The 24,411-nt window shown below is 40.2% G+C and overlaps 2 protein-coding genes across 5 annotated transcripts in view; both read right to left on the reverse strand.

The window, feature by feature from the left end:
• The window catches only part of TSG101 (tumor susceptibility 101), an 18,827-nt gene extending 18,398 nt beyond the window's left edge, over nucleotides 1-429 (reverse strand). The window contains exon 1 of the mRNA XM_057412742.1: nucleotides 317-429. Within this exon, the coding sequence (XP_057268725.1) occupies nucleotides 317-358 (42 nt within the window). The 5' untranslated portion in view covers nucleotides 359-429. The remainder of the gene's footprint in view (nucleotides 1-316) is intronic.
• The window catches only part of UEVLD (UEV and lactate/malate dehyrogenase domains), a 26,764-nt gene extending 2,732 nt beyond the window's left edge, over nucleotides 1-24,032 (reverse strand). Inside the window, exons 1-12 of one of the 4 annotated variants that reach the window (XM_057412740.1) lie at nucleotides 23,639-24,032; nucleotides 14,597-14,681; nucleotides 14,053-14,115; nucleotides 13,136-13,299; nucleotides 12,005-12,140; nucleotides 10,416-10,540; nucleotides 9,686-9,791; nucleotides 6,247-6,417; nucleotides 5,149-5,322; nucleotides 4,505-4,589; nucleotides 3,922-4,045; nucleotides 2,401-2,561 (exon numbers count right to left, since the gene is read on the reverse strand). In XM_057412740.1, the coding sequence (XP_057268723.1) occupies nucleotides 2,401-2,561; nucleotides 3,922-4,045; nucleotides 4,505-4,589; nucleotides 5,149-5,322; nucleotides 6,247-6,417; nucleotides 9,686-9,791; nucleotides 10,416-10,540; nucleotides 12,005-12,140; nucleotides 13,136-13,299; nucleotides 14,053-14,115; nucleotides 14,597-14,609 (1,322 nt within the window). In that variant the 5' untranslated portion in view covers nucleotides 14,610-14,681; nucleotides 23,639-24,032. Of the gene's footprint in view, nucleotides 1-2,400; nucleotides 2,562-3,921; nucleotides 4,046-4,504; nucleotides 4,590-5,148; nucleotides 5,323-6,041; nucleotides 6,418-9,685; nucleotides 9,792-10,415; nucleotides 10,541-12,004; nucleotides 12,141-13,135; nucleotides 13,300-14,052; nucleotides 14,116-14,596; nucleotides 14,682-15,976; nucleotides 16,036-16,893; nucleotides 16,949-23,638 lie in introns of those variants that run through there. The other 3 variants (XM_057412738.1, XM_057412739.1, XM_057412741.1) reach the window with 3 other exon arrangements.
• Nucleotides 24,033-24,411: the final 379 nt, after the last annotated feature.

The raw sequence follows: 24,411 nt of genomic DNA on the forward strand, positions 1-24,411 counted from the left end.
AGTCTCGCGAGTGTCCGTAACTACCCGTGCTGAGGAGAATGGTTAAAGAGACCCGACCGCTCCCGAGGCCAGCGCAGAGGCCGCAGGAGACACGAGGCCATCACCGAACACCGCGGACGGTCCGCATCAGGCCGCGGACAAGACCCTTCTCCCCTCCGCCCAGCCCCCGGGCTGAGGCTGCCGCCGGCTCGACCCAGCGGCCACCCCGCCCGACGGACCCGGGCGGGGGGGGGGGGGGGGAGGAGACGCCTGCAGCCACCGAACCGAGCATGTGGGGCTGGTAGGGGGCTCTCCGTGCCCGCGGAAGCGCCATTACCTTGGCGAGCATTTTCTTGAGCTGGCTCTCGGAGACCGCCATGGCGGCCGGTCCCTCCTCCACCCAGCCTCCGCTCCCGGTGGTGGTGCCGCCGCCGCCGCCACACACCCCACCGTCCCGGCCCGGCCCAGCCTAGCCGCCCTCTACATAAAAACAGGAAGCGCCCAAGAACCTGCTTCCGGCAGCGACCCCACTTCCGCCCGGCCGTGACGACAGTTCTGCGACGGGTCAGAGGGTGGCGGGCGCCAGCGGCGGGAGGTACCGGCACCTGAGGGTCAGTCGGGGTACCGAAAACAGTGCACGGAACAGGGGTCTGAAGGGCGGTTTATTGTAAAAAAGTGTTTCTGGGAATTCATTCCATGCGAGAAGGGAAAGTGCTGGGGCCCTTCGGTTGCTTTTCAATATAAACACGACTAACAAGCCAGGACAGAAGCATCGAGCTAAAAAACATACCTGAAACAGTTTAGAGCTTTTTATGATGAAAAGTAGTAATAAAACGCCCCCAAATAAACAAAACACCCTGACTATTCACATGAGAATAAATGGTCAGCATATTAAAAACATCTCAAAGAACAACATAAGCACATTATTTTGTGCTGTTTTTTTTTCTGAAGAGATTAAAAAACAGCCCCCAAAGTCCAGCTGTTGTATTGGAATATATAATATAGCAGCAAAGTTGGCCAGCTGTATCCATCACTAATTTTGTCATATCAGTGCCCACCACAAAGAGGAAATTTGAGTATTCAATGAAAAAAAGAAATCTGAATTATTTAAGGGTTCTTTTTATATTTTTATCTTAATTCAGAAATCAGTGTAACTCAGAATTCTGTGTAAGGCTGGCTTTCTGTGAGACACAACTGGAAGGCACTAAGGAATAGATTTTGCACTGACACAGATACTGCGTGAGCTTAGAAAGCTTCATCAGTATTTAACCAGTCAGCCCTCAAGACACAGATGTGGAATGAAGTTTCTACACTGCCCACAGCAGAAGCGGAGCTCACATGCCTCCTCTGCCTGCAGTGTAGTGCTGAGGTATGGTTAGGATGAATATAGTATTTTACCAGTGCAGCAAATCAAGAGGTTAGAGCCCAATAAACCTTTCATCTGAAAAACATGTGCTCTTTGATATACCTAAAAATCCACATCCTGCTTTTTCACTTCATACTTGGTTTCCCCTGAGTTGCAGGTTCTCTTCCCATCTCAAGCAGTTGTATTCTCCTTGGGCTGATGTAAAGCCTACTGACATCAGCTGGCTTGGGATGAAGGCCTGAGCTCACAGATACTTCTGCATTACTTAACTGCCAGAATTTTAATCTTTATTTGAAGTCCACCCCCTGTTCCTCCTGCTCAGGAAGAGCACCTGTTCCAGTGCTACACAGGGTGTGTTGTACGTACCAAGAACTGCAGACACTTTAGTGCTCTGAACTTCCTCCCAAAATAACAGCAAACAAATCATGATCACAAAATCTCAGACATCATTAAACAGAAATTCATATCCAATATTTCAGGTTTGAAGGGTATTGTTAATGTCATGCTTTTACCTTTTTATCCCTTAGTAGCAAGCAGGAGTCCACATAAGAGCAATAGGCATGGAAGATTGAGCTATCAAACTGCATCTCTGAGTGTCCTGAAGACCTGGAGTATGACCATGTTCTAAATGTGCCCGTAGTGAAGCACTTAAATACCAGGAGGAAGAGTTCTGGTGGGATCTGCTCTCTGGAGTTTCTGCAGAGCTGGGTAAGCCCCACTCCTAGGATGTCTCCTAATGAGGTGCAAACAGCTAAGAATAACCTAAGAACCAGGCTATAATCAGCAACAAAAAACCACAGGCAGAAGTCACCTGAATTTAGGTAAAACATTTTTCCACATTACCCTCCTCATTTTGGCTACCAAAAGTGCACTTTTCAAATAAGCAATTACTGCGCAGTATTAAATAATTTAAATCAAAAGTGAGAAAGCATTTTTTGACAGTAAAAAAACACCTTGTTCTACATAGAAATCCATATATACCAAGCAACTCTTTCCATCTAGCTAATCTTTGACTTCTGCAAGCAGACACTGTGGCTTCCCTTGCACTTGCTTACAGTTTCAGTTGCTGCTGAAGGTCATTAATTGATCCTGCAGTGCTCTGCAGTTTCTCTTGCACTAGTGGATCTTCTTCTAGTTTGACCATTTCAATCATCCCATTGGTTCCAAGAACACATGGCAGACTTAAGAATACTTCACTGTTTATATTGCAGCATCCCTGAAACAACATGCAAAGTACACTGTCAAACAGTTACTTAGTTTCAGCTTTGCCTGAAGCATGGAACTACATCGAATAAATTGATTTTACTTATGCAAGGATATTCCATCATGTGGCATGTTTTTATATAGGTCACGTGAGTTATTTTAAATCCTGTGCAATAGGCTACTGAATAGAAACTGTAAAATATTATTGTACAGATAAAAAAAAAATCTTGAACCATGCTACATTTGGAGGAGTTTCATAATACAGGTAAAGCAGACCTCTATATTGCAGGCAAAGTTTATCCTACAAAAACCTGTTTAACCAGTTTGTTAGGTAGAAGAAGCAGGGATGCTTGCTAGGACAGTATCACTAGTTCTTTCAGGACTTCACAGATGAAATTTAAAAATGCAGCCAGAGAACGCTGTCCAGGGAACGTTTTTCAGTTATTGATCCCATATGCATTCTGTGAGAACCTTCACTGAACTTATATCCCTGTAATTCAAGTTTACACTGCAAATTTTGTTTCTTCTTAGGATCTGTGTGGGAAATTTTACATTCTGTACTTACTCTGCAGTTTAAGAGACTTGTTACTCCTCTGTATTTGCATTTATAATTCGTAAATTAATAATTCATAAATTATTAAAAACACTACTTGAAAGCATAATGATGAAATTAGGTATATCTCTGTACTCAATGCAATAAGCAGCCTGCTCAATTTCCCTGCACCGGGACCTGCAAATCACCCTTGTGAAGCCTGTAAATAGAAGTGACAAGTACATGTTTCTACATGGGATTTACTTTCCTTACATGAAATGACTTCATGCTTTAATGAAGCCTCTCAGGATAAACTTAAAATTATAGACAGAACTTTGTTTGAAGATAAATGTAGCTTCATGATCTTCTCAATATAAAGTATCAGTGAGTAAAAAACCAGCCACTTCAAAGCTGGTCAAATAAAATATTGGCAGAAAATGCATTTTATACTTTCATAAAAGATACTGAGCTCTTCTGGCCCCTGGACAAGTCTACATTCAATACTGAGCGCACTGGGAGACTGCAACACACACATTTCTCTTCATTTACCTAATCCAGCTATTCTGGGAGAGCTGGTCAGCAACTTTGAATATTTCCCCACTGGAGTCTTGTATCTTTTGGAGAATAATCCACTTTTTATATTGGTTTCAGATTAACACAATAATTGACTTTTGTTCATTTTTGGACTGGAATTTGAAAACTGTTGTTGGAAGAAAGTAACAGCAGTAGTGCTACTTCAGAACACCTCTTTAAGTGAGATGTCTGTGCTGCTAAAATTAATAGTCATATCCAGTATAAATAATAAAATTTTAGTGCCAACCAAAAGATATAACACATTTACCTTTGCCAGAGTTGATACAGAATGAACCTTTCTTTTATCTTTCAGTATACTGTCAGTCAAATCAGCAACCGAGAGCCCAACAGACCAAGATCTCTGACCTTTTCCCTTTAGAACTTCCATAGCTCTATATAAATCAGGAAAAGGAGAAAAACATGATGCTTAGATTTTAATTGTTCCTATCTGGTTTATGTGTAAAATTCAATAGACAGATTAAGGCACCATATCAAGTAAAGTGTACTATAAAAACATGATTTCTGGTTTGGAAAACAACAGAAGAGAATGAAGAATTACTTTAAAACCCCACACATGATTGATCTGGCAGCTCTCATATTTTTAGTGTATATTCTACAAAGCTTGTCTTGTCCTTAGATCATCACAGGTACAACATTATTAAGAATTTCAGAAAAAGAGTGGCCTTATACACATATCTGAAAGTGAGTAACACCCAGACCTACAAATTCCTGTAGACTCAATATGTGAACATTTTAGGGGAAACTTCCTCCTCTTCATAAAGAGCTGAGGAAAAAGCCTCTGCAAACACCAAGTGCCTAAATGCGAAGAATTGAGATTGTAATGGTGTTACCTGTTAGCCACTGTTTCCCTTGAGCTATGAGCAGCCATTCCTTCTGCTTGAGCTGCAGCTAAATTACAACTGGTCCACGCTGGTACTAAATAGAAACAATATTTAAATGCACATCTAAGCGGTGACTAAAATAGGTACCAGGTAAGGTGAGAATAAAAAAAAAATAATCATACTAGTAATAAATTCAAGCTTTCCACACTGTCCTTCTTGCACAACAACCCAAATATAGCTAACAACCTTCTAAGGCTCCCAGGGCTGCTGAAATAAACTCCATAGCAGCACCTGGCCAGAGACTTGCTTAAAAGATGAAGTAATATGTAATAATTCCTACATGAGCAGCAACCTACCATGTATTATACTACATGTCCTTCTTTTCTCAGTACCTCTAACCTGTATTGTTTTACCAAATAAAAAGCATTTGAGGTTGTATTATCTTCTTTTTTTTAACTATGACGAGTGTCAAATACTTTTGCTACCACTCCAGGTGCACAGTCTTGGGCACACACCAAAACTGCATTATTTGGAACCATTATTATGAATATCTACCACCCTGCTTATGACCACCTGCATTGCTTTTCTCAGTTATTCATTTATTACTCAATTACTTAAGCACTGCCAGGACATTATATAAAGTATCACTTTACCTTTGTCTTCCCCTTGTTCACCAATGATCCAAGCATCTTTTGCCAATACCTGCGCTTTCAAAAGGTTTGCCAGTATATTCTGAAATCTCTCAGTATCTAGGTTAGCACCTACTCCAATAACTCTGTTTTTGGGAAACCCACTCAGCTTCCATGATACATATGTCATTACTTCAACTGTATGTGAAAAAGAAAAATAGGTTGACAATGAAAGACCACTCAAAATTCAACACAACTGTGAACTATGACTCACAATTCCCCAAAACTCAGGACCAAATTTACTTTAGAAAAGGTGTGAGCATGTAAGGACATATCAGTAGTTTATTTCAACCTAAACCACCAAGTCAGGTGGGGAAGAGGTGAACAAAATTCACAGCCTAAATAAAGCTTAAAGAACAGTCCAATGGAACTTCAGAATGAGTCATCACACTTCCTTTACCAAAAATCTCACATGCTTCTAAATTTAATTCAGACAGTATTTAATTTCTTTACATTTGGCATCTCTTTTCCATCTTCACAGATTTAAATGATAGGAAGGGCAAGAAGCACTTGAGATATAGAGAAGGGCTGTCTTCAGTGTGTTTACAGGACAGAGATGCTCACATTTATTTTAGGTAGCATTTTTGCTTTGCCTTAGTTCACAGTGTCACTGGTGCAACAGATTTAAACTTTCCACGAAAACATAGATGTGATATTTACTATCAACACTGTATTATGGACATCAGTATTCTGTGTGTGTGATCATGTATGGCATGTAACATACATGCATTTATCCTTACTACACAGGAGAAACATATACGTAAAACTCACAACTGACAAGAAAACACCCAATGGATGCTAATTTTGTAGATACACTCATGTTGAAACTAGGCACAGAAACACACAGAAATACATACCTTTTACTCAAAGTACACTATTTTCTTTTATCTTGGTAACAGTAAAGAAAAAAACCCTCAGAGTCCTGCTCAAAGGTGAAAATGAAAACATCTTTCAGAGTAGCAAGAATTTTTGACTGCTGGGTGTATTCAGCAGCAACATTTTTAAATGGCCAAAAGAAAAAGCCAGCTGAGGGATAGAACATTAGGTGAAGTACCAATATACCTGGATGAGAAGCAACAAGGAGAACAGTGTTCTGACTGTAGTGTGATATTGCTGGAATAATTCCTCTGAACAAATCCACATTGCTTTGTATGACATCAAGATAAGTTTGAGCATTACCCAGAGAATTAACTGTAAGTACCACAACTTTTGAATCAGCCGAAGCAGAAAAATCTGAAAATATAAAGAAAATAGGTTTTTAAAATTTATGTAATTCTACCAAGTTTTGGAGGCAAAAGAGAGAGGTGTCCTGAAGGCTAAACTGCAGCATCCAGCTTAGTTAGGTCTTCTTCATGTCCTGTTTGCCCCCATATCCTTCAATGTGGAATTTTGGGTGCTTCCACAGCACCTGTAAAACACAGATTTCCTGCAGAACTACTTTCCCATGTCATAGCTGGCAAACAAAGATAGCAGACTGCAATTTGTCGAGGGCTACAGAACAGAGACCAGAAAACATCTATACAGGGTTGACAGATATGGTTTTCCAAGTATTGGCAAGAAAAGAAAAAAAAACCAACCCAACAACAAAATTACCCATGAAAAATCATCCATGAAAAGTCTCCATTTTTATACCAATTTTTAAATAAGGGGAAAGCCTTAGTGTATCTGAGGTTTCTATATTTATTTTTTTTTAATTTTATAGCTTAAGCAAGGACATGTAGACAATCATAAAAACTGTTCCAAAAGTCTATTTAAGTAAAATGCATGTATTTATTAGCTCAAGAAAAGACACAACCATATTTGTTGAAGAAATTCTTAAGTCAAAACTGTCTTTGTTACAGATTATCTTAACTTTTACTGAATCTTTTTATATTTTGTGTTTGTTTGTGAAACAGTTAGCTATAGGAACATCTTGATTTAGGTTAGCCTTATGTTAGCATGGGTTGCTGTTCTGCTTGAAATCGGATGCTGCATTGCTTGAAATCCCTATTCTCTCTAACATGTTAGGCTTAGTCCTTATACTCTCTAGACCATAACCAGAGCACCTAGGGTCTATTGTATACAGGATGAGTTATCTGAAACTTGGCAACAAAACTTACTTTTAAGGTGTCCTGAAGTAAACTGCCTTTATTATAATACTAAAAAACACACCCACAGATTAAGAACACCCTTGCCCAGGTGAAGACCCTTCCTCCATGCAAGCATAGTAACAGAAGAGAATGACACAGCAGATTATTATAATTGTAATGGTGAAATCGGCATTGGGTGTGCTTGATTTGTGGAAATCCCACCAAGCGCTGCAATAAAGAAGTGCCTGCTTCTTAATGCTACATTGGTAATTAAGGAGTTTTAGTCTCCCAACTTTCAGCAACACCTTGAGGGGGTAACTGAATATCTAAGTACCACATAGGTGATCAGCTTGGGCACAGTAACAATGTAATTTGACTGTCACACCACTTCTGAAACCACCTGAAGCTAAAGCAGAGGCCTACTGCACTGGAAACATATTGGAAGCATACTAAGCAGGATATAATTAATATCACTTTGCCCCAAGACTAGATGTAAGCATACTAAAATAACAGGTGACTGTTTAAGCATTTTGTAGTATTTTAACACTACTAACAGCACAGCTAGCAACAAGCTTTTTCTACCCAAATGTAAATATATAATAGGTAATTACAAAGGCGCAGAGATTTGTGGAACAGTTACACAAGCAGGGTTCAGGAAAAAAATGTGCTAGCAGTAAAACCTGCAAAACAGATGAAAGAATGTAGAGCAGGCAATGACAGGTGTGGAATAAGCAGCTAAGATGCTTGGTGAAACCAGAACAAGTCCCTGTCTCCAAAATAAGAAAAAGCACATCAGAAGCACAGGGGAAAAAAAAAATAAATTCATCTTGCAGAGGGCACAAGGACATAAAACCACAACACACAAGTGAGGAAGAATGGTGAAGTTGCTCAATTCAGTTCCAGCTTTCCCTGTGGAAGAGCTTTTGAGCCACAGCACCTCAACCTCTGTTACTAAGACCATCTAAGACTAGCCACCACCACTAGTTATGGAGACATGGTATTGACTTGAGTTGTACACTCACAGCTGAGGACAAGATTGTTAAGAACTAATTGTTTGAATATGCAATGATGGTGATTAAGAACTATTGGCCATGTACATGCTTAATGACCATCAATCTAGCAAAGTAGCACTTTGAAATTTACCTTTACTTACTAGCCTTAAAAACACTGCTCTCACAGCTACCTCTGATTGCTCAGCACACACATACTTGCATACCCCTTCCTTCCCTCTCTCTACTTATGGCTCTGAAGAAATGCCATCCAGAGGGACCTCGACACACTTGTGAGGTGGGCTGATGCCAACCTTATGAAGTTTAACCATAACAAGTGCAAGGTCCTACACCTGGGTTGGAGCAATCCCAGGCACAGCTACAGGTTGGGCAGGGAAGAGATTCAGAGCAGCCCTGCGGAGAAAGACTTGGGGGTGTTGGTTGATGAGAAAATGAAGATGAGCCAGCAGTGTGCACTTGCAGCCCAGAAAGCCAACCATATCCTGGGCTGCATCAAAAGGAGTGTGACCAGCAGGTCGAAGGGGGTGACCCTGCCCCTTTACTCTGCTCTTGTGAAACCTCAGGTGGAGTATTGTGTGCAGTTCTGGTGTCCTCAACATAAAAAAGACATGGAACTGTTGGAACAAGTCCAGAGGAGGGCCATGAGGATGATCAGGGGACTGGAGCACCTCCCGTATGAAGACAGGCTGAGGAAGTTGGGGCTGTTCAGCCTGGAGAAGAGAAGGCTGCGTGGAGACCTCATAGCAGCCTTCCAGTATCTGAAGGGGGCCTATAGGGATGCTGGGGAGGGACTCTTCATTAGGGACTGTAGTGACAGCACAAGGGGTAACGGGTTAAAACTGAACCAGGGGAAGTTTAGATTGGATATAAGGAGGAAATTCTTTCCTGTTAGGGTGGTGAGGCACTGGAATAGGTTGCCCAGGGAGGTTGTGAATGCTCCATCCCTGGCAGTGTTCAAGACCAGGTTGGACGAGGCCTTGGGTGATATGGTTTAGTGTGAGGTGTCCCTGCCCATGGAAGGGGGGTTGGAACTAGATGACCTTAAGGTCCTTTCCAACCCTAACTATTCTATGATTCTATGATTCTAAGTAATAGCTTGGCTTCTCTATTTGTCTGCACGAGTCCAATTTCAGTATTAGCCTCTTACCTTGGAAGTACAGACTCACATACCTCTACCTCTATAAACAGAATGAAAAAAGCCTGAAATAAAAGTGATGCAAGCTTTGCTGAGCCTTCTCTTAACAATTCTACCCTGAAAAGAAGAAGAAAAGTAAGAAGCTATGGAAAAAGCACATCCTAAGTTTAAAAAGATGGCCTATACGCCAGAATCTCTGTATCTCCCCAGGTGTCCTGCTCTCATTAAAATGAGCACAACCACACACAGTACATATTTGTTCCCATTACAGAAACAACATCTAATACCTTTGCTGATCTCCACGTTTGGCAAAGCAAAGATGTCCAAGTCCATGGTTCCTCCTTTTGCTGCACCTTCAGAAAGATCCAAAAGAACCACCTTGTTTGCACTACCCTGTATTAATAAAAGTAATGCAGATGAACAATAAACAAAATTTTGTTCTTATAGGGGTAAGGAACATAACCCTGTGTTGCTCCAATTCCAGTGTTTGTTGTACTGTGTATATAATAAACAAAACTGCTGATCAAAATTACTGCCAAATCACAAAAGAAACAATTCAGTTTAGTGAGTTTAATTGCAAAATAACTTATTATGAAACAAACAAAAACCTCACAAAACCATCTATGGGAAGTTCTAAATGTTGGTGTTACTGATGTCTCTGAGCATACAGCCACAATGAAGTGCAGACCATCTAGAGACTATCCTTTTCCAGGGGACTGGAAGATCCTGATGGTAAGAGGCTACTACTTAGGCAAGTAATTTTTACTTTAAGTAAAAATTTTCAAAATATGTGAATTCAATATTCAACCTTTTGTATTTAAAAGGTGACTGAGAAAACGGGGCAGAAACCAACACTTCTGTGTGTCCCTGAGTTAACTGATGAGGCAAATGAGAGAAGCAGTCACATGGCTTACAAGTTATTGAAACTGCTGAGTTATTTCTATGAGTCAGACACTAAGAACTAAACTGAAACCTGTCTATTAATTAGGGCTGTTGCTATTTATAATAATTACATACCTTTGCTGCAACTGCTAGCACACATGCAATGCCAAGTTCTCCAGCTCCAACAATAGTAATTTTGTTAATACATCCTTCATTTTTGCCTCCACCAATTTTACTCTTTGATTTCAAGTCAGTTTCTCCTACAATTAAAAGAAAACCACAGACTTTAGTACTGGTCTACACTGTATCAATACAAGCATTGCTGCTTCTTAAAGGATCATAGTTGTGCCAGAGTTAAACCAAATTACATAAACTTTTTCAAAATAGTGGTCAAGTGTGACCACAGAAAATTAATCACAACTTGCAAGGTGTAAAACACAAATATTCCTCTCTGGATAAGAATGTTTTTTTTCACCAAGTAGAAAATACGAGCATAACAACACCAAGAAGCTAGGCACTAAGACCATACAAACAATACTCCCTTTGCTACTGTTACAGGTGTGAATATATACCACAGTCATAACATTTGTAAAAAATCTCATATTTTGAAAAGACATGTGTCGTCGTTTAAGCCCAGCTGTAAATCAGAACCATGCAGTCTCTCTCTTACTCCTCCCCATCCCTCCGGAAGCAGGAGCAGGGGGGAAGGGGGGGAGTGAGAGAGACTGGAATTTGATGGAAAATGGAATTTGATTAAAATACAATGATCTGAGATTCTTTAGCCAATGTTACTGGTAACACAACAATTCTGAGTATAAGGCAGAGAGATTTGTAACAGAAACATTGATTGCCTAGCAATGTGAATTGTGTGGACATGCATGTGTGCTCACAAGCATGTGTGTGTATACAATTATCAGAAGAAATAGCAGGAAAGGGTTTAAGGGGAAAGTTTGCACTAGGTGCCACAGATCACCATCATGATTTCACTAAAAGAAGGAAGAAGAAAACACTGAACTAAAGAAAATGTGTCAGGATGAAAAACAACAGGACTAGACCCATAAAATACCCATATAAAGAAAACACGAGAACTGTGAAAATCTGGAATTTTGCCCAAGACTTACAATGGGTGAGATAAAGTAATGAGGCAAAAATGCCAAATGGCATCCACTCCTGAAGGGTATAAAAGTCAAGTCCAAAATCAACTTGTCACCACTGAACAAGAAGAACCCAAGAGACATGATATGGACTCAACAGCCAGCACTCCTTGTCCTTAGTGTTGCACACCAGTGACTGTGGTCAGACGGGTCTCAGGGCTTATGACTGTGGATGTGAGAGTATGAGTGAATGAGATCTGAGAGAATGAATGATTATGATTTGGTAAAATCAACTTGTTTATAATAAAATCACGTTTCTCTTACACAACATCTCATATTGAGTTTTGCTGCAGTAATTTCCAGGAAATGAGTAGTACCAAGTCTACAGAATTTTTCAGTAAGCTTAAATGCAAAATGAGCTGCTTACTCAAATGAAGAGAATCTGAGCTCTCTGTTCAAAAATAAGCACTTTTGATTATACAAAGAAAATACCAAGCACTATGGACATGCAAACACTAAAACCTCAGATATTAAAATTGCGTAGGAATCTTGGTGATATCAACTAATAACAATACACAAAGCATACACTGTGTAAGAACATTACTAACAAATATATGAAAACATCCGCACCTTCAGTAATCTTTGCAATGTAGGAGAGAAGTTCCGATTGCCTAGCTGCATCAGAAGATGACAGTGAATACAAAGGGAGCTCTTCCTCAAATTTTGCAATCATTTCCCTGATTAATCCAATGACAGTTGATTTAGGCTGAAATATAGCAATACAGAAGACAAAACAGTTGAGTAGCTATTCCGTGGAGTGGTAGCAGCTGTAACCAGCAGGAGTTCATAAAGATCCTAACTATACAAAATTTATTCAAATTATAAATCTTGACACCCTTAACACATAAACACTTAAGGGAAAAAAAGCACTACTCTACAAGAAGGTAATTTCCAAACAGGAGTATAGATTAAAAGGAATTTAACAAAAAGGAATTATAAAATTTAAATTATTAGTGCAACTAGTTTTTGAAAGCACCCACGAACATATGGAAGCCCTTGATATAGCCACATCCAATATTATAAATGGGACAAATCATAGCTCCAGGCAGGATCGTTCAGTCTTCTCAGACAAGCTTAGCTGTCTGGAGCTTTGACAATTCAATCCTCTTTTGGGCAAATCACACAGTAGAAATCAGTAAAAGTTTCCATTCTATAACAATAATGTGAAATATGTCACATCCATTTCAGAAAACTAGCATTCATTAAACAATTTTTACTGGCCTGGCATGGCAGTCACATTTATGTAAGTTATTTAATACAGAGCATAAAATCATTTAGGAACGGCACTGGCTTTTGAATCTCTATGCTAACATTTCAGAGTTCTGCTGAGACATACACAAAAGACAGAAACTTCCACTGAACTTTCTTGAGGGTCACTCAACTGACGTAATATTATTACTTACTATTCATAGAAACAGAGGCTTACATTGCTTTGTAATAAAGTCAGTCCTCTTTTCCTCAGCTTAAAATAATTTTCCTTACAATCACTTTAAATTTCTTTACAATTGCTTTAGACTGTCTGAAAGAGAGCATAATATTCTGCTTCTCTTTGCAGAATCATTACATAATTAAGGTTATCAAAAAAAATACAGAAAACAAAAAGCCCTGAACCCTACCTACTCTTCCCCATTGATCTCCATAAGATACTGTTCATTATTTCCAAGTACTTCCCCCTCCCCTGTCAGCCACTCCACCTCTTACATGGCTCCAGTTTTGCAGGTAGGGCAAATAAATCCTGCCATGAGCATCAACATGCTTTCCTACTGAAATGCCCATGTTCACAGTTGGCTTCAAGAAGCAAATGGGGGGAGCAAAGGGATGAGAATCCAGAATCCACAGACAAATAGGTATGTTATAAGAATTACCTGTTAAACACAAAATAAAAGCCATTACTAGCTTCTGCATTGAGAAGAGGCACTAAAAACCAGGCATGTGTGCATGTGATTCACAGTTCGTAATAAAATGAAAAAGCCTGATGGATCACTTTCCAGATTCACACTGGAAAGTGTTTGTTACTCTGGCTAGTTAATAGGAACAGACTTGTCTGGATCAACTTAATGTGCTACTATTGTGTGTTTCTTAATATAAGGCTTCATAGTTGTTTTGCTTCCCAGAGTATTGTATCAGCCTATTCTATCTATCTAACGTGTCTCCTTTTCTGGGCAAAGAAATCTCTTACAGCTACTCATTTTGTACTTATTTTAGGACTCAACAACTGGTGCAAAGAGGCATCTACCAAGAACTTTATCTCAGACTTCAAAGGCTTTAAGTTAAAAAATAAAGAATTACCTACTAGCTATTTTTGGACACTGCCTGTACAAGCATAGGGTTTGTAGAGTTCATGCAATCTTCATTAGAACCAAAAAGTTTGCCTAAACAGTCTCAAAGGACATGATTTTTTTTAATAGTTAGTTGACTCATTTAATTAATAGTGCCTTATTTCAGCATCTGTGTGTGCATGAAGGCACTTGCAGTAGAAGTGGCTTCTGCCAATTCATCCAAAATCCTTTACAGCCATTTTTAATGAAGCTGCACAGTGTATTGTTAAGAGGCAGTACCCAACATACTTTATATTTAGGTTCATAACTTGTAAAGAGATTATATTTGATTTATCTTACCATATTTCACTGGAACAGTACCACTAAAATTCAAAAGGTCCTTCTGTGATCCATCCTTGAAGGCTGAAAATAAAAATGCTATTTTAAAAAATAGTAATAATGGTACAACTAAGCACATCATCAGTTTGATGTCTGAACATCCTTGTCCTGGGTAATTCTGGTGACTTTCACTCAGGCTGAGGGATTCTGAAAGTTATGCCTGATAAGCTAAAGACATCAAAATGCTTTCAGTACAATCATGAGATAAGGGAAAAATGCTGTTACATAGAAAGAATTTGAAAGAATATCAATCTTCTATAATTACTGACAAGTTAAAATAAAATTAAATTTAGTGAATGAGTTGCTTCATTTTTTTACTTGTATGCATTCTTGGGAGAACTTTCAAAAAGGGTCACATGGTGTAAGAAATTTTACTGCAAGTCAAAATAAAGACTGGAACACAATGAAAGGTATTAACACTATTTAGATTCTATTATACACGGCCTAAATTTATGGCAACTAAGAATCTCCATAATTAGTTCAAAGTAACCGTATCACTTCTTACTGTATGCGTTCATGGAGAACGTGAAGTTTGGGTACGCCTTATTAACATTCTTCAGTTCTTCTATGGTCAGGTCTCTGAACTTGTACTGGGAAGGGAGAGAAAAAAATGCTGAACTTCAAAAGCTTCTTTCATTACCAGAGATACGGGAAAGGAACCAAGAGAAGGTAGAAACACAAGAAGGGCAGGTAACAATTACTTGCAGATTATAAATAGTTTTGGTGTGAAATAAATTTAAAAAAATATATATATAAAAAAAAAAGAAATAGATTTAAAGGTAGCACAAGTCTGCCGGTGCTACAATAGAGCTCAAATTCTGAGCATCACTCCTTATATAGCATTTCTTCCCCTTTACAGATGTATGAGCAGAAGCCTAATAAATTCAGTCTCCTCTGCAGTCAATAATTAAAAACAATATAAAAATATAAACCTGTTAGAAAAAAGACGCCACCTTATTACTGACACAGTTACTAGTTTCATAAGGTCTATTTCCACAGACATATTAAGTGTAAGTCATTAGCCTATGGGAATTTTTTTACATGTTTAAACTGTCCTTGAGAGCTGAGAAAATTCCAACAAAATAACACATCTCTCTTTCCTGCCTGCAGAAAACCTGCCTACAGATTAACTGAAGTACCAGTGCTTGAAATGTGATCTTAAAAGTAATTATCAGCACTCATGAATCACTCCTACTTTATTTAGCCTGTCCCCAGCCAGTCCAATACCTGAACTTCCAAGAGATTTTGCATCCTCCCACATCTGAAAGGTATGAAGAATGTTTTCTAGGTTAGGGCATTTACTTCTCGATTAAGGAAGTCCGGAGATGCCCTGTAGCCCTTGCCTAAGCAAACACAACTGCAGCCTGAGAGTGGCTTAAAGATCTGTCCACTGCACTGCAATGCTTGTCACAAAGTAGCAGCTAAAATCTTTAACCTCTGCAGTAAGGCACCCCACCAGAAGCCACAGCAATACCACAGCTAGGTGGATGGCATGATTATTTTCTGCTTCTTGGAAGAAAACACAAAGCTGCTGAAAAGAAGCACCTTTTAGTTAGCTTCTCCCTGTTCAGTCTTACGGGGTACTGCGAAGTCAAGCAGTAAAAAGAAATAACCAAAAGTGCCTAAGTTAGGAAAGTCTATGCAATTTAAATTTAATACATTTAGGTCAATACAGCTGGTTGTGAAATCAAAGCCATCTTTCCCCCAGCTGACCCCCTTTTTTATTTGTAATGTAAAATGAGACATTCCTATTAAATATTTAGTTCTTTTCTAAGGATGAGAAGACTTCTAAGGTGAGTCAGATACTGACCTTTCTCACTTTGCATCTAAAATTTTTTAAATACACATACCTCAGTTTCTCACATTGAAATTAAAACATCTTTACCTCAGATGGATGCTGTGAAAATTAATCTGTATTTATAAATCGTGAAGATATTAACACAGGGATTGTCACCCTCCCCCCCCCCCCCCCCAGTAAATTAATAACTTCCTATAGAGTGAAGTTTCAGTCGCATGCAGCACATCACACATGTTACTGTGTCCTGAACCACAGGAATAAAATTATACACAGTAGAAATTTAAACAGCTGCAGTAAGTGAATGTAAATCACAGAACCAATGAATGATTTGGGTCGGAAGGGATCTGAAAGCTCATCCAGTTCCAACCCCCTGCCATGGCCACGGACACCTTCCACTAGACCAGGCTGCTCCAAGCCCTGCCTTGAGCACTGCCAGGGATTGCGAAGCCACAGCTTGTCTGGGCAACCTGTGCCATGGCCTCACCACTTCGCCTCACCACCCTCACAGGGAAGAACTTCTTCCTAAAATCTAATCTAAATATATCCTCCTTCAATTTTAAGTCATTACCCCTTGTCCTATGCGCCCTTGTAAAAAGATCCTCTCCAGATTTCTTGTAGGCGCCCTTTAGGGGGGTGCACTGGCAACTGCTCCAAGGTCTCCCCGGAGCCTTCCCTTCTTCAGGCTGAACAGCTCCATCTCTCCTTGTACCCTGAGCGGGACTGAAGCCTTCTACATGCGATGACCACGAAACTAAAGACGACACGGCTGCTGATGACCCCCCTCCGCTCTGCCCGTCCCTCCCAGCGCCTCATTTTCCGACTCGCGGGAAGTGTCACTGACGGCGTGCCGCCAAGCATAGCATTTCCCACGCCCGCGTCGCACACCCCGGCCTCTCCTGCTTCAGGCGAGACGCCATCTTCCGCACACCCCCTCCTCCCCCTTGCCGCGCCGCCTCAGCGGCCGCCGGGGCTCGCGCGCCCCCTCCCCGCCCGGGCACGCGCACCTTGGCCAGCTGCTTCCGCAGCGCCTCCTCCGAGAACGCCATGGCGGCGGCGGCGGCGGCGGCTGCCCGAGCCCGGCTCCCAGCAGCCCTTGCGCGGGACGCTCGCGCCCGCGGCCCTCCCCTGCCTGCTCTAGGTGAGCAGCGGGGGAAAGACGCGGAAAGTCCTTCCTTAGGAACTCATACACATTCTTCAAGGAAAATAAATAAATAAAGAAAATAAGTAAATAAAAATCTGGAATTAACTTCTTTCCCTACGTTAATCTACCTCGTGGTTTTTTTTTTTAAGCCCCCCTTTAAGCCTAACACACAGTAAAAATTGCCTTCTGGCCAGGGGGCTGTGCAAGTCCGATGACCACTTCAGCGGAAAACACAATGGGTTCAGCTGTGTAAATGGAGATAAATGCCAGCCCTAGCCCCACAGCCTACCGGAAAACTGACATAACAGAACAGACTGAGACCTTGTGGGTCAGGGTTATCAAAGAGTTGCAATCAACGATCAATGTTGATCTCTGACTGCTTGAGCAAGTCCAGAGGAAAGCCATGAAGATCAGAGGACTGGAGCACCTCCCCTCTGCCACAATAAGTTGCTGTCGTTCAGCAGACTTACAATGATTTGCACAAGATCCTCTGTGAGGATCTTTCCGGCCCTTTGAGCTTTCCCAATGAATCAGCATCAGATTATTTTTACATATTGCTCAAGCAGACATGATGCTCTTAATATCAGAAGCTGATGTATCATGCGGAGAGATACTTTAGTTTCCAGCTGCTCACGTTCAGTGCAACTAAGTTGCAGGAAAGAGATACTAAAAACCAACTTAGCTTAAAGAAGGAGCACTGACCTCACCTTTTCCAGCTATAGGATGCTAGGACTATTACATATTGGGTTTTCTTTCACTTGACAATCCCAGCTAGGTGAATTCACAACAGTGCCTTGTATTCAGGGCTGTGAAAGCTCATTCAGAAGTAGAAACCATAGCCTGGCATTTTGAAGGACAGTGTCTGCTGGCTGCAGGAACAGTGGGAGTGCTGGAAATAGCCTGGTGACACTCAGCTCCTAGCAAATGACAGCTGGGGCTTTGTGAATCCCAGGGCAAGGGGGAAAGGGTTATGAGACCTCTTGAATGAGTGAGACATGGGGTATAATGCCAGACTTACCACTGACTGAATAGGAAATACAGTGAAGAACACCTTTCCTCTTTCCTGGTGGTCTCACTTTGCTTGGTCCTATCACTCCTAGACCTTTTTTGTGAAGGAGCTGTTGACCTCCAGGAGAGTGTTTGCGGGGCAGCATACATGAAACACCAGCAGCACCCTGGCCCTACTCTGCACTGTATATGTGAGGCCAGCAGCATCCGAAGTCCTGTGTCCCTAACTCCACCAGCTCAGAGGAGCCCTTAACCTGAAGAAGGGAGGGAGAGAGTTTGTCTTGGGGACTGTCAGCAGTACAACCTCACACACTGTGTTCTCTGGGGTGGTGGTTGCTGTGTAGAGACCATCTGTAAACAGGGGAAAGTATTCTGAGCGACTTCAGTTTTGTGGTAGGAGGAACAGGAAATTAAAGCTTTACTTGGACCCCAAGAACTCTGGTCTGAGACACAAGCCATGACAGCAGCCTTCACCATGCCTCCTACAGACTCTGCAGCCTAATGAATTTTCAAGGACTGAAGCATAGTGAATGCTATGACTCGTTACAGAATGATCTACACAAACACTTATCTAAACCCTTCTAAGAGACAATTTTAACATAATTTTTGTTTCACAGAGATCCTAGCACAGACTAATGTTTGACAACACATCAGTTCTTTTATATTTTTTAATCTTAAGCATTTAGAATTTTAATTTCTCCCCATTTTACAGTAAAAATAACTGGGAAAGTCTGATAGATATTTATTAATAGGTTATTGGTAGGTTAGGTGCTTGAAAACACTTTTAAAAATCTTTATGTGCATACATAACCAAAATAATCATAGAAACCAGAACAGTAACAACATACCCTTGGTAGTTTTACACCACTATCATCTCAAGAATGAGAATGCTAATACCTTTTCTGTGCAAGGCTGAGAGGTCACCCTTAACTAAGCCCACACCCAAACTACAGAGCCACATTTCTTAGTATTCATTGTTCAAACTCTTCTGTACCTGTGCCCTCTGGCTCAAAATCTTCTCTGAATGTCATTTGCAATAAATAATTCCATATTAAATTAACAGATCTTAATGCCAACTAATCTCTAGAGAATTAAATATATTGCTATCAGGCTAATACTCTGGCTACACAGCTGCCTTCCCATGCCACATACCACCCTGTACTGGTCCTCCAGTAGTTCCTCTCCCCCACATTACTTGATCTCTAGCTTTTGTTACTAAAGTTATCTTTAATATCTCTGAAGCTGTATCTCTTATTCCCTCCCCCAGCACCTCCCAGGTATTAACCAAGGAGGAAGCCAGTAGTACAACAGTTATTTCTGAAGCTATTTTCTGCTGGTTGTTTACTTCACCTGTGTATGTTTACTCACTTCAATCAGCCAAAGCAGGACAAGGCAAGCCAGAAGCACTCAGGATAGTGCTGAAGTTGAACATGGCCAGATAGAGAGATACCAATAGCTCTATGAGCAGTGAGGATGTTCTGGTAAGTACAGTCTTAAACACACCTTGCCTTACACCATCTACACCAAGAAAGGCAGTAATGAGATGTCCTTTACTGGACATACTAAATTTTAATCTGTGATTAAAAGATTCATTCTTTTATTCTATTTGTCTATTGGCCATAGTTCTGACTAACATATCTTTGATTCAATGTGAATTCTGGGTTTTATAATTTCTAGTCGTAAAAATATGAAGCTTAGCTTAGCTTTCAGGATGTTGTGAATCCTGATGACTATGCCAGTTTCTTGCAGAATGAGTGGTTTAGGTCACTTAAAGAATCACTGTTGAATGTATCAGCAAAAATGATTTTGATACGAATGTGTAGAAGTGAGACTTAACAGAGTCAAATTAGAATCAATTTCGAATGATTTACACAGAGACCAAAGAAACAAAAGTGTAAGGGAGACCCTTCCGTTGAGTCATGAGGTTCAGAGTAGACCCCCCTGCTTTCTGAACTCATGGAGCTTAGGTGCAGCTAGGTCTAATCTTAGTCTCAGCCTTGGACAACAGTTTATGTCTAAAGGAATTGACTACATGGATTTAATCAGCATTAATTTAGCATGCTGTCAAGCAACTTACTGAGGACCTGCTGCTAGTAAGGGGTCTCTGCCTTGAGTAGGAAAGATATTCCAGTCTCAGTAAGAAATTTGCAACCTTGAGCTCAAGGAGAGATCACTACCATACAGCCAAGCTGCCTAGCACAGGGAGAGCTCCAAGAAGGCTGCCATGCCGTGCGATAAAGCGGTTGGCTTGTAGTCAAATTGCATACAATGGGAAAGGTATGCATGAGACCCTCTGTAGCCACAGCTTTCTTTTTTCCTTGATAAATGAGCCTTGGAAATACTAACCACTATTCTTGTGTTAATCGTATAATCAGTGTTTCAAGCTTGTACACATCACAGTGATGCTCACTGGGTCACTCTGCCCCAGTTGTGGGTTTCTTAGAGGAGTTCTTGGCCCAGCTATGGTTCAGGCCTTTACCTCCAATAGAGCCTGCACCAAACTACTGCTGGTTTGTTTAAGGGTGTTGAGAGTCCATCCATTTACAAGGATCAAGTCATGTATTATCAAACACTGTCTTTGCTCTAGAAAAGCTTTCACGTGCCTATCAGCACTTTCAACACAAACTGGTAAAGCCAGTTCAACTGGCAATGCTGTGTTCTTCCAAACGAGGTCATAGCATTTTGTATGTTCTTACCAAACAAGCTAGAGAAAATTCTCCAAGTGGGAATTTGTCAAGCAATACACTCACCTCATATTTTATTATAACTCTGCTCTCCATAAAAGCTCACCCTATGTATTGAAAAATATAGCATTATGCCAGGAGTATTGGTCCTCTCAGATGTTTTCTTTGAGACATGGTAGAAAAGATGGCTTAATTATACAGAAAATAGGCTGCAGTTTCTCAGGTGCTAAGGGAGAAGGTAAAATAAAATGACCATCTCATGGAACATGGAGCAAGTTCTACAGTGTGGCTTTTAAGTTTTATTCAGTTCCACATAAAACAGCATCATTTTTACTGTCTTAAACTTCCATACTCTAAATACTAGTCTCATTCTTCTGCCTACTGTGGGCACCCTCTATCTGTAGGTAGGTGAGCTTAGAGCAAAGCCAAGGGAAAAAGGTCCTAAATAACCTGAAACTATGATTTAGGAAGCATTTCAAAGAATTGTTTCCAGTGGAGAAAATAATACAATATTATAATTTGTCCAAATCAAGTAGTGAGTAATGGAATGAAAATTACAATTTGAACATACAAATATTAAATGCAATGGGCAAAATTTGCACTTCTGAAATATGCTTGAGTGATTGTCACAGATGCTGACGTTTGAGCAATAAATGAAGACTAACTGCAAAACAAATGGCAGGAGCCAGTTTCCTCACAAACCCCAAACTGGCTTCAGGTTTGGAAATATCACAAAAACATTATTAATGTCAGTGTTTACCTTTGTTCTGAACAACCATTAAGTCACCTGCATGTGTGAACTATACCATGACCATTTTATACATTATAACTATCAATTCAAAAGCACCAACCAGTCAAAGCTGGATATAAACCAGCAGTTTTGATGTACATCAGACCTCATTGCCAACTGCATACAGCAGCAAATACTCTCCCACAAAACAGATGCTGAAACCTGCAGGAAAAATTAACTCACACACCGCTCACAAACAAGGCTCCCCTTAGCCCTGGGCCCCATCACAGACTAAACACTGCCATCACCACATTCTTTTTGTATGCGCAGCTAGCAAACAAGCCAGGTTAATAAAGGCTTTGCTGGTTCACTCATTTGGGGTGGGGGAAGAGGGTTGTTAACAGCAGCACATCACTCTGCATGAACTCTGAAGAGTCACCTTATATGACCGAGCTGCCTGCCCACCCATCAGTTACGGTCACATTTGACACCACTGTAGAGGTCTCAAAAATAGACTTCTGGCACATTCCTTAGAAATCAAGACCCAGGTAAAGTGGATTGTGTCACATTAGTGCCTATCCTGTGCAAAACCAATGATAAGCAGAGTACTTTATCAACTGCAGAGCAGCAGGCCAATTGACAGATGCAATGCTCTAACATGTACACCACTTCTTTGCCTGGACACATCTCATGGCATACTGGATGTGTTGAGCAACCACAGAGCATTTGTGCAACACAACAGCTGGAAGAAGCCGACAGGAAGAAGTTATTGTGATAGGCAGGTGAGGACAAATCTGCATCAAACATAATATATCCTTAGCTGTATCATTCAAGGAAGCTACTTACCTCTCATGAGGGAGCCCACAAAAGAGATTAAATAAACAGGCATTCAAAAACCTCCTTTTGCACTCATAGTTATTGAGTGCACTATATAAACCTTGAACACTACACAGCATTTTTTAAGTCAGAATCAAGCCCATTCCTTTAACAAGGGAAAAACAAAACAAAATTATGGAAGCTCTCAATTCTCTTTAAGTTGTCAATTGCCATCAGCTCTCACACAGACAATATGAGAGGAGACGACATTGGATACTTGCCTTTCCTCAGCTGAGGAACACTGAGAAACTGGAGAGAATCTGCATTCAGCATGCAAAAAGCAAAGCAAAAAAAAAAAATTATAATTTTTCCAGGAAAAAGGATATAGGCAAAACCCAAGACTCCCATGAAGGTCCCCAAAGCAAATTAAACATGATTTGTGAAAACAAAACTGTTCATCCATTGCGGACAGGGAAGTCAGGACTAAACTACTGACATGTTATATTACTTCAGGAATCTCTTCCGTCTCCGATTTCACTCCACAAGTATGTGGGGCACAGTATGTCAGGCTTTTTGGATCCATAGGTGCATGGAAAAATGAAACGCTTCCATATTCTTTTCAAGTGGTAAGAAAAGGCAGTCTATGGGATGGCTAACCAGCAGTTCTGCCCTGTGGAACTAAAAATGTGATTTCAAATAAATTACAACAAGAAGTTGCTCTCAAATAACAGAAACCTGTATTTCACCTCCTCACCTTCCCCCCAAACCTGCGTAAAATTTACTGATTCCTAGAGAAGTACAGCTTTAATGGCTGGATTCAAGTAACAGTGTAGAATCACCCTTTACCTGAACAGAATATATTTGCTTTGAAATAATGAGTGATAATGACTGCCTACAGCTATTTAAGATACATTAAAAATGAAGGGAATTTCATACCAGGCATTTCTAAAGAAGGCGAGACTTCATGCCTTCAAAACAAGGTAGTCACAGGACACTGACTAAATGCTGATTTGCAACATAACTTAAAAGTAGTGTTTTGGTTTTTTTTGTTGTTTTTTTTTTTATATCACAAGAGAGTGCAAGTGTTGCTGTTTCAAAGGAACCGCAGATGGGCTCTCTTTGATGTGCATTCATTTATCTATTCGGAAGTGGGTCACAGCACTAACTAATCAGAACAGTCAGTGGTATTTACCTCCACCCACTGAAGCAGTAAACTGTTCCATAGAAGGTTCAGAATCTTTACACAGGAATAAGAGAATCTGAGGAGGACACTCCTTGGTGAAGCTACAGGATGAAACACCACACCCCAATGGAAAAGATTACAGGCAATTGGTACACTTGTGTTTTAGAATGCTAATACACACATATACCTCCAAATATATATTGTGTCACAAGCCTGAACTGCAGGAGATGTCAATGATTTTCAGATCTTTTCTGAATGCTTAAGTGACTCCATTAATTTTTCATACATTCTTGCTGGCTGCGTGAGAACAAGATAACAATTCTCGGAGAACATTCAGCCTAAGGCTGTTGTACATGACAGAAGAAACCAGCAGAGAAGAATTCTGAAAACTCTTCCATAAAGTAAACCAGTGAGAAATAGCAGTAAAATGTTTAATGCCTGTAATTTATTGTATACATACTCTGCAAAACTTATATGCATTTGGTGTGTGCAAAAGTGTACACTTTGACAGCACCAGAAAACAGTTAAGCCATGTAAGAGTTTTTAACCTGATTTGTCACATTGTGTAAAAAGACATTGTGCAAAAAGACATTGTGCACAAATGATATCCCCAAAGGAAAAAAAAAATAATCATTGGCTAAAACTAGAAGCACCCTTATTTACACACTAACACTTTAACATTGCATCAAACCCACTCACCAAAATAAATAGTACATTCATCACAATTTAAACACCAGTCTCTCCATATATTTATTTTCTTTCTGACATGTTTTGGTCTCCAGAAATAACGCTCTATCTAGAAATACGCATCAGTTACTAGATTATGTTACAAAATGCAAAAATAATAGAAAATTTGTTTCCCTGGACAATACTTTGGGCTTTACATAAAAATAAATCCAGATTTCCATAGAGATCTCATATACTTCTTGAAAGATTTTTATTTTAAAGCACAGCACAGAG

The sequence above is a fragment of the Pezoporus wallicus genome, unplaced genomic scaffold, assembly GCF_028554395.1.
Source record: "Pezoporus wallicus isolate ANWC-B61680 ecotype Strahan unplaced genomic scaffold, APGP_CSIRO_Pwel_v1 scaffold_6885, whole genome shotgun sequence".
Lineage (NCBI taxonomy): Eukaryota > Metazoa > Chordata > Aves > Psittaciformes > Psittacidae > Pezoporus > Pezoporus wallicus.